This window comes from Carassius gibelio, chromosome A9 (assembly GCF_023724105.1).
Source record: "Carassius gibelio isolate Cgi1373 ecotype wild population from Czech Republic chromosome A9, carGib1.2-hapl.c, whole genome shotgun sequence".
NCBI classification, from domain to species: Eukaryota; Metazoa; Chordata; class Actinopteri; order Cypriniformes; family Cyprinidae; genus Carassius; species Carassius gibelio.
In genome coordinates this window covers 24,837,707-24,848,497 of record NC_068379.1, presented here as the reverse complement: position 1 = coordinate 24,848,497, position 10,791 = coordinate 24,837,707, and the positions used below count along the sequence as shown (strand labels likewise).

Sequence of the window (10,791 nt, the reverse complement as noted above, 5' to 3'; positions counted from 1 at the left end):
AGAGAGGAAGGAAGTGACTTACAGCGGCCTACACAACACTCGAAACAGGAACACACACACTCCATGTCTTTATAAGGTAAAACACTTGACGTGTGCACACTCACACAAACATGATGGACATCTGACACATTCCTGAGATCTGACCGCGATCTGGATCCATTCAAGAACATAACCACACGTCTGAATCAACTTATGTCATCATCTAAGAGTCTTCTCATGATTTACTGTGAATGTTTCCACATTCAGATGATCCACCGGGTTTGGGTTAAAGGAATAGTTCAAACCAAACATCTGCTGAAAGTTTGTTTCTTCATCAGGTTTGTAGAAATGTAGCACTGCATCAGTGTCTCATCAATGGATGCTCTGCAGTGAATGGGTGCCGTCAGAATGAGAGTCTGATAAAAACATCCCAATAATCCACAGCACTCCAGTCCATCAGTTAACATCTGGAGAAGACTAAACCTGAAACACATCCAGCATTAAGATGATTTTAACTCAAACACATAGAGTCTATAATCCAGAATAACACTTCCTCCAGTGAAAAAGTGTTCTGGTCTGAATCAGGAGAGAAATCTGCACAGATCAAGCAGCGTTTAAACAGATCTAAACTAATGTTTATTTGTTTGTGTGTTATTATCCAGTGTTTTCTTGTCATGAAGGGAACGTTACATTTGATCATTTGGCAAATGATATGCAAGATTACATTTGAGTGTTTCTCTAAAAGCAGTAATATTTCAGAAATGATAGACAAATAAGTTAGCTAAACTAAAAGTTTTAAGAAAAACGTTCCATGAATGATGAGGTATTACGTGTGTGTGTGTGTGTGTGTGTGTGTGCGCGCGCTTTGGATGGGTTAAATGCAGAGCACAAATTCTGAGCATGGGTCATCATACTTGGCTGAATGTCACGTCACTTTACTGGAAGAAACTATTCAACTGCAGTATTTATTAAACCATTTGAAAGGAAATGACTTCATCTGAATATATAATATTTTCATAACTATCAGATCACCGCACATACAGTTACAGTCGATCACGCGCTTTACAGAAGTTATTACGCGCAATGGAACTAGCGGGTGACGTCACACATGAGACACGTCTGGCTTTGATGTTTCCGCTCGTCGTTGTGAGTTTGACAGGCGGTTGCTAGGCCGGTTGCTAAGGACGCAGATTCACGGAGGATGTCTGGTGAGTTTCAGGCGCGCGCTTTATTCCTGTTTTCATCGTTTAAAGTTTGAAATCGGAGGAATTGAATCATACACTGATTAAATAATCTATGTGTCGTCAGATTCGGTTTCGCTGCTTTAACATGACATTTGATATTTAATCGACATATAATAGGCTATGTTCATTATTAATATGTGGTAATATAAATTATTAGGATATTTTAACTATTTTTATTGAAACCTTATCTGTTGTTAAATATATGACATCATGTAATAACATGACATATTCATGATTGTTTCCACATTTCTGCAATGCACAATAAAGAAATAATTATATGCTATTTTAATTATAATTCATTTCTGCATCATACAGCATTGCTTGTACTATTTAACTCCTAAACTGCTGATTTACTGCTAAAATATGAATGTCTTTAATATATTTCCAGCTCTCAGATTCTTGTGAGATTCTCTCAACATTAAGAACATTCTTGTAGTAGTAATGTTAAAGGAATGTTCGCTCAAACGTATCTGTTCTTTAATTTCTAATATTCTCAGAACATTAGCGCGGAAACAATATTCATACATCGTTCATGGAATGTTTTTCTTCACTCTGAAAAATGATGGGTTGTTTAAACACAACTTCAAGTCAAATATGCACTAACCCAACATTTTTTTTCTTACATTTTTTAACCCAAAGTTGTGTTGGTGCTTATTTGACCTAAAGTTGTGTTTAAACAACCCAGCATTTTTCAGAGTGTAGAAAAATGTTCTAGTCCTAGTTTAAGTGAATTTTAGCTAGATGTTCTTAGAAGTTGTTTCTGTTCGCTGGGATGTTTGATTTCTTTGCTTCGATGTTTATATGAAATGTGTTTGATGTTTCTGATGAAGCAGAATGGATGTGCTGAATCTGCTGAGACGGCCGCTGCCTCCTATAAAGACAGCACACTACACGACACTGTCCCCTACAAAGACAGCACACTACACGACGCTGCCTTCGCCCAGATCTGCAGGTGACTCTATGATCATCACTGCATCGGTTCTGCTCATCATCATGTTTGGATCGATAGGGGGAATTAAACATGATTAGCTGAAATCACCCTGATGAATGAAAATGACATTTGATTTGATATGATTGAATTCATTGATGGTAAAAGCACTGCATGAGGAAAATGCAGTTAATTCCATTCACATTTGTATTATTTAGATGTTAATGAATTACTGCTGTTTCAATATTAACTATTAATATTTCTTTATGCAGTATATCATGCTATTTCATTGTGTTGAGTTTGAGGGGAAGTGTCTTGTTTCTCACTACTGTGATGTAAATCACTCACACTATAAATGAAATAACTCTATTCTGTGGTCTCTGCGTTCCAGGTCGTGTTGGAGTGAATCATCCACAGACTCTTCGTGAGGATGATGATGGTGTTGCTCCGATCATCAGTGGTTTCTCCCAGCATCCTCAGCGTGCCGCACCTGTGCCTCGACCTCCTCGACCTCCTGACCTCTTCTGCCTCAGTGACTTCCTGCAGGTGAGCGGGTCGGGCCGCGGGTCAGCGGACGGGTGGAGGAGGATGGTTCTGTCCCGCTGTAACTACAGGAAGCTGCTGCGTCTCTTCCTGTTGGAGCTGCACTGTGGATGGCAGGATGCAGTAGCCAATCAGACGCTGAGCTGCGAGGGTTTGTCTCCGCCCACACGCAGGATCCCTCGCAGACAGATCATATGCGGTAATAATACATCAACATGCTGCTGGATCATCAGTGTAACAGAAGAGTGTGTGTTCTTTAGCTCTGCGTGTGTGTGTGTGTGTTCAGAGTTAGCAGCCATGGTTCAGATGGAAGCACGAGCACAAAACTCTTTCAGGAGTAAATCTGGAGTTTGTCGATCATCTGAAGATCAATCAGTGAATCAGCAATGGACGAGACTGGAGAGACGGACTGAACACACACAACATGAGGCCTACACAGGCAAGAACACACACACACACACACACACTTTATCAAAGTTAAGACTCTGCCCCCCCCCAAAACTCCTCTTTTAAACACGCCCCCCCCACATCTATGTCACTATGTGGGAATGTTTTGCATAACACCTCCCACATTTTCCCATATGTGCCAATTAAAACATTGATGATTATTATTATCATTGGCATTTCTGGAAATACTCCATATTGTATTTTATCTCTTATTTCGGTTCTTAAAGTCTCTGGTTGTTCCGCAGCTCATGAAGTTCTTCTGAATGCTGTGACGAGCAAACACTTCCAGAATTCCCGTCGCTCTCGATCCCCGTTCCGTTGCGCGGGAGAGCATGACATCATCAGTGCGTCTGAACTCGCCGTCCTCGACTGTGTCACGCGAGGAGGAACCAGACTCAGCTTCAAGGTGTGTGTGTTGTAATAGTCCTCACTGGTCAACTCCTTAAAATTTTATATTTCATGGTTCTTTTTTAAAGAAAGTCTCAGTGTATGAACCCAGAAATCACTTGATCAGCAGTCTGCTGCGGTGTTCACGGCGTCAGCCCGCCACAGACTCCTGATCGAGTGTTTGTGGTCGTCGATCTCCTCTCTCTCGTCAGACTGGAGTTCCTGCGTCCCGCTGAATGAAGCCTGTGTTCTCATGTCTTCAGTGGCGTGTGACAGCAGATCTTCTGCATCCACACAAAGAGCTTTATATCCTTAAGAAATGAAACGATCTGATTAAAAGAGGAAGAAGAGGATGTGTGCTTCCTTTTGCCTCATTTATTTTTATTCACAGTTTAAGAAACTTTTTGCGGACACGTCTTTAATTGTGTTTTATTCGATGTAATGAGGTCTTGGGTCATTGACTTCAGTTTGGTGTTTGTGTTCATCAGGACTAGAGGAGAAATGAGTCTCAGTTCGTGCACACATAAAGCTACAGACTTTAACCCATTTACTGGTGTAAATGACAACATTATCTTTGATTACTCTAGTCATTAATTCTGATGAATCTAACTTTTTTTTTGTCAGTTAAAGGATTAAGCCATAAGTGTATGTTTGTTACCATAATTTCACTGCGGTAAAAAGCTGTTCTCAGACACAGAGTGAAGCAGAGTTGCTTGTTCCAGTGGCTTACTTGTTTTATAAATAATTTTAATTTGGATGGTCAAGCAATTTACATTTTGATCGAATGAATTACACAATGTGCAAATTAATTCTAATTAATCGGAAATTAATCTCACATTAGTTTGGGCTGAGAAATTACCCTCCAAAAGATCATTTAGTGCATTGAAAAAGTAGATGTAGAAAGAAATGTTTTGATTTGATTAATGTTCATTTTTAAATGTAAATATGGTGGCAAGTTCCCATTTTAATTAGTGAGTCATTGAATCGTTCATTCAAACAGCTGATTCATTCAGAAATGAAGCAAGTTTCTGTCTTTATGAATGAGTCTCTGAATCATTGACTCACTCGATTTGTTTAAAATCGTGGATTCTTTCAGTAAGAAATCAGCACTGTGTGTTGATCAGAGATGCTAAACTGTTCTGCTGTGGATTTGATTGAATTCTTTTCATTTTGCGCAATTGAGCAAAAAAGAAGATATCATGTTGAAATGTTCACAATATGAACTTCATGTTTATTGAACTGTTGTATGAATGAATCTCATTTGTAGTTGTGCAGATCTTGAGGAAAGTAGCACTCTTGCTGGTGTGATATCACACTTAGAAAAAGTGATGGGTCTGTTGAAACCACAAGCAGTTCTGTCTTGGCACGGTTGAGTTGAAGTTGATGGTCCATCATTCAACAAGAAATGTCTGATAGACAAGCTGAGATGCGAGCAGCTACCGTCGGAGTGTAGAGTTGAGTGTCATCAGCATAGCAGTGGTATGAAAAACCATGTCTCTGAATGACAGAACCTAGTGATGCCATGTAGACAGAGAACAGAAGTGGTCCAAGAACTGAGCCCTGAGGCACCCCAGTAGTTAGATGTTGTGACTTGGACACCTCACTTATACAAAATACCTGATCATCATGAAGGACCTATCTGATAGTTAAGACTCAAACCACTGGCGTGCGGTTCCTGAGATGCCCTTTACCAATAGGGCTGACAGGAGAATCTGGTGGTCCACCATTTCAAAAGCAGCAAAAGATCCTGCAAGATTAGAATAGACATTTTTTTCAAAATGCTCTTGTCAGTCTTAGGGCTTCAGCAACTGAGAGCAAAGGCATATTCAGTCGAATGTCCACTTCTGAAGCCAGTGTAACTGCTCTCTCCAGTGTCCTCACCATCACACCTCTTTCTTGTTCCGAGTAGGCCTCGAACTCGGGTCTGTGGCATGGGAGGTGGATGCACTAACAAGTAGACTAAAGACTGCATTCTCTAGTGTCAGTTGCTAGTGCACCTCTTGAGATCAGGGAAGTGAGGTTTACCTGCACAGCACCTACCCACTGGCCTCCCTTACACTTGCCCCCCTAAACCTCACTCCCATCCAGGACACAGCACCAACGTAACCCCCCACTCCCAGGGGCTCACCACCACACCTTTCTTGTTCTGAGTGGGTCTCGAACCCGGGTCTCCGGCATTGGAGGTGGATGCTCTAAGAAGGAGGCTAAAGACTGCAGCCTCTAGTTTCAGAAAGTATCAATACCACTGTTAACATCAAGTGATGATATCTGTTCAGGGGGAGAAACCTTAAAGATTAAACCATAGCAGATTGCTGGGAGGGTGAGAGTGAGCGTAGGTTACATCAAAAGATGACATGTATGCTGGGTGTATGTATGTGTTAAGAACCACATTGAGGTTAAGAGTGAGGAGGAAGTGATCCGAGGTGTGCAGTGAAGTAACCAGCACATGATCAGTGGAGCAGTGTCGTGTATATAAGATCCAGTTGGTTGCCTGATTTGTGACTAGCTGTAGTTGACACTCTCTTGAGATCAAAAGAGGCAAGTCTTGAATTGCTAGAAATTGGAATAATAAAATCAGCTTTGTTTACAACAGACTGGCAATTCCAGAGACCAATAGAAAAAGAAAGTTGGGTATTAGCAGACATAGTAGTGATAGTAGGGATCTGGAAACACATAGTAAGAATTGCTTATATAAACTGAAAACATAAGGAAAAGACGTAGTAGGAAAGAGAATGATTCAAAATCCATACTTATGTCCCTTGTTATGTCTTCACACAGTAAACCAAACAAGCGTTTAATAGCAATGACAACTGTGCTAAAGAAATAAATAGATTTACGAGCGGCTTTTAACTTCTGATGATTGACTGCTTCTCTCAAAGAGTGTAATTACAATGTTTTTTGCTGGCACTTGATCACACTTTCCTGTTTATCACAACAAATGGCCAAGCAAGCACACAACACTGACAAGGTACGCGATACAGTACGAGACCAAACGCCATTTAAGCACGTCTCAATAATGTTCACTATGCATACATCTAATATACTTCATCATGCATTAAATTGACAGCCCTAATTTGAATATGTATTTTCATTCTATTAATAGTAATAACTTTATGAAATAAAGAAATGTGTTTCCCCCCACAGGCTCATTTCATCTGTGATCTTCCTGACGTGTCGTCACTGTCTGAACATCTCCAGTATCTGAACCTGTCCTTCAATGACCTCACACAAGTTCCTCAGGAGGTTCGTTACACTCGTTGTGATTTCTGTCATGATGAACATCATGTGCTGTTGTTTGATGTGGTCCCTCGTTTTCCTCTCTCAGGTGTGTGATCTTCATCAGCTGCAAGTGTTGAAGATGAGGAATAACCCCATCGAGGAGCTTCCTGCTCAAATCAGCAAACTCCACAAGCTCCAGACGCTAGTCGTCTCCTTCTGCAAGATCACACAGCTCCCCGAGCAGTGAGAGACACTTTCACACTAATACTGTCCTTGTTACTGTAATTATTACTATAAAAAATGTAATACAGTGATTTATTTATTTATTTGTGTGTGTAGGCTGTACTCTCTTCCGTGTCTGCAGTATCTGGACATGTCCTATAATCTCCTCAGTTCTCTCAGCAGTGACATCAGACACCTCAGGTCAAGCTCTGGAGTTCATTCAGTTTTAACTAACAGTAATGTGATACCACACCATCATTCACTAAAAGGCCAGACTAAAGGCCTGTTCACACCTAAACCAATGACTACAATGCTTAATATAATATCTATAGCAATCTATAATGATATCTACTGATAACAATAGTGATAAATATAAAAATAACTATAACTTTGAACAAATAACTAATTAGAGCAATACTGTGAAATAGCAATACAATAGTACTAATTACTGGTAACTATAATGATAAATATAGAATTAACTATAGAAATAACTATAACGATATCTACCGATAACTATGATGATAAAATGATGACTATAGAAACAACTGTAATTATATCTAACAATAAGTAGTGATAAAAAACAATAACTACAGAGATAACTGTAACAATATCTACTGATAACTATAATGAAAAGTAAGACAATAACTATAGTGATAATCTGCCGATAACTATAGCCATAATCTACAGATAACTATAGTGATAAAACAATAACTATAGCGATAATCCATCGATAACTATAGTGATAAATAAAACTATAACTATATCGATAATCTACCGATAACTAAAGTGATAAATAAAAAACTATAGCGATAACTCTAGCAAAATATACAGATAAATATAATGATAATTTAAAACAACAATTATAGTGATAATCTACCGATAGTTATAATGATAAATAAAAACTAACTATAGCCATAACTCTAACAATATATACCAATAACTATAGTGATAAATAAAACTATAACTATAGTGATAGTCTACCGATAACTATAGTGATAATTAAAACGATAACTATAGCGATAGTCTACCGATAACTATAGTGATAATTAAAACGATAACTATAGCGATAGTCTACTGATAACTATAGTGATAATTAAAACGGTAACTATAGTGATAATTAAAACGATAACTATAGTGATAATTAAAACGATAACTATAGCGATAGTCTACCGATAACTATAGTGATAATTAAAACGATAACTATAGCGATAGTCTACCGATGACTATAGTGATAATTAAAACGATAACTATAGCGATAGTCTACCGATGACTATAGTGATAATTAAAACGATAACTATAGCGATAGTCTACCGATGACTATAGTGATAATTAAAACGATAACTATAGCGATAGTCTACCGATAACTATAGTGATAATTAAAACGATAACTATAGCGATAGTCTACCGATGACTATAGTGATAATTAAAACGATAACTATAGCGATAGTCTACCGATAACTATAGTGATAATTAAAACGATAACTATAGCGATAGTCTACCGATAACTATAGTGATAATTAAAACGATAACTATAGCGATAGTCTACTGATGACTATAGTGATAATTAAAACGATAACTATAGCGATAGTCTACCGATGACTATAGTGATAATTAAAACGATAACTATAGCGATAGTCTACCGATGACTATAGTGATAATTAAAACGATAACTATAGCGATAGTCTACTGATGACTATAGTGATAATTAAAACGATAACTATAGCGATAGTCTACCGATGACTATAGTGATAATTAAAACGATAACTATAGCGATAGTCTACCGATAACTATAGTGATAATTAAAACGATAACTATAGCGATAGTCTACCGATAACTATAGTGATAATTAAAACGATAACTATAGCGATAGTCTACCGATAACTATAGTGATAATTAAAACGATAACTATAGCGATAGTCTACAGATAACTATAGTGATAATTAAAACGATAACTATAGCGATAGTCTACCGATGACTATAGTGATAATTAAAACGATAACTATAGCGATAGTCTACCGATAACTATAGTGATAATTAATAACTATAGTGATAGTCTACCGAGAACTATAGTGATAATTAAAACGATAACTATAGCGATAGTCTACCAATAACTATAATAATTAATAACTATAGTGATAGTCTACCGATAACTATAGTGATAATTAAAACGATAACTATAGCGATAGTCTACCGATAACTATAGTGAAAATTAAAACGATAACTATAGCGATAGTCTACCGATAACTATAGTGATAAATAAAACAATAACTATAGCGATAACTGTAACAATATCTACCAATAACTATACTGACAAATTTAACAACAGCAACTTTAGCATTAACTATAATGATAACCCCAAGTAACTATAATGATAATCATAACAATAACTAAACAGATAACAATCTGTTATTAATGCAAGTTTTGTTATCTGCCGCACTGAATGCTTGAGCTCTTCAAAGCAGGGAGGATTCTGAACTCTCTAAGTTTGTATAGTTTATCAGCTGGAAAAAATTACTCTGAAAGTGATTCCAGTCATAATGATATATTCCAATGGTATATTCTGTGTGGTGTGTGTGTGTTCAGGTCTCTAAGGTCTCTAAACATTGAAGGGAATCAGTTAGTGGCTCTTCCCCCTGGTCTGCTCCATGTGTCCATGTCGGAGCTCAGGATGTCTGGGAATTACACACATGTGTTACTGTGGAGCGAGAACAGCTGCAACTCTCCTCAGACGCTGCTGCACACGGCTGCACACACACTCGCACACACACACGCACAGCAGCGCTACACACACCTGCCACCTGCTGCACGGGTCATCCTGAACAGGTAACACAGTTATGTACAAACACACTCACACACACACACACGCACAGCAGCGCTACACACACCTGCTGCCTGCTGCACGGGTCATCCTGAACAGGTAACACAGTTATGTACAAACACACTCACACACACACACACGCACAGCAGCGCTACACACACCTGCTGCCTGCTGCACGGGTCATCCTGGACAGGTAACACAGTTATGTACACACACACTCGCACACACACACGCACAGCAGCGCTACACACACCTGCTGCCTGCTGCACTGAATAACTCTGAACCTCTTTAATGTTCGTATGAACATGATCATAATTCCAGGCTTTGCTTCAGGTGTTTCTATATGAAATGCATCTTGTAATTCAAATCATTTATCTCTGTGTGAAAGCCTGTAGAGTTTCTTCTTTTCATGTACATGTGACAGCTTTTTTATGTTGCTGTAAATTCCAAATTTATAACCTTCTTGCTCTTTTATCCCAGTCTTTGGGTCATGTTTAAAATGTCAAATAAATGAGATAATATTAATATATATATATATATATAATGTTCATGACATATTTTAAGGATTGAAAACTCTCTGTATATGTACACTGTTAGCAGTTCTGAGCTGTTGAAACAGGGTTGACATGGTGAAGTATTTAACACTGTGAAGTGTGTGTGTTTCAGTGCTGGTGTGTGTGACGCTTGCTCGGGTCCCATGTTCGGTGCGGGTCTCAAGCTCATCCGTCCCGTTCCCAGCGTGTTTGGGCTTCCGTCTGTCCCGGTCCTCTTCTGCTGCTGTTCTCCTGCGTGTCTCCACAGATTCAGGAATCACACACAACCAGACGCCGTCTGATCAGACAAGAGCCACTGTGTTTACACTTCTTTAAAACACCTTCAGAGGAAAATGGACAAATCATGTCAAATCCTTTTCATTTGGACTGTTCTGAACTTCCTCTCAAGCCCAGATACTGTCCTGCTCATGAAATGTTATACTGCTGTGTTACTTCCTATTACATTTCTCA

General features: G+C 38.6%; 1 protein-coding gene across 1 annotated transcript; it reads left to right on the top strand.

Moving 5' to 3' along the window:
- The first annotated feature begins 1,933 nt into the window (after nucleotides 1-1,933).
- On the top strand, nucleotides 1,934-10,762 carry LOC128020182 (uncharacterized). The gene is made up of 9 exons (XM_052606886.1): nucleotides 1,934-2,175; nucleotides 2,543-2,893; nucleotides 2,981-3,133; nucleotides 3,369-3,547; nucleotides 6,673-6,771; nucleotides 6,854-6,990; nucleotides 7,087-7,300; nucleotides 9,419-9,792; nucleotides 10,454-10,762. The coding sequence occupies exons 1-9, from the start codon at nucleotides 2,058-2,060 to the stop codon at nucleotides 10,620-10,622; spliced, it is 1,794 nt and encodes a 597-aa protein (XP_052462846.1). The 5' UTR covers nucleotides 1,934-2,057; the 3' UTR covers nucleotides 10,623-10,762.
- The last annotated feature ends 29 nt before the right edge of the window (nucleotides 10,763-10,791 follow it).

Coding starts and splice junctions, on each gene's coding strand:
- LOC128020182 (XM_052606886.1), top strand. CDS start 2,058: ATGGATGTGCTGAATCTGCTGAGACGGCCGCTGCCTCCTATAAAGACA. Junction 2,176..2,542: donor GCCTTCGCCCAGATCTGCAG/GTGACTCTATGA, acceptor TCTGCGTTCCAG/GTCGTGTTGGAGTGAATCAT. Junction 3,134..3,368: donor ACAACATGAGGCCTACACAG/GCAAGAACACAC, acceptor CGGTTCTTAAAG/TCTCTGGTTGTTCCGCAGCT.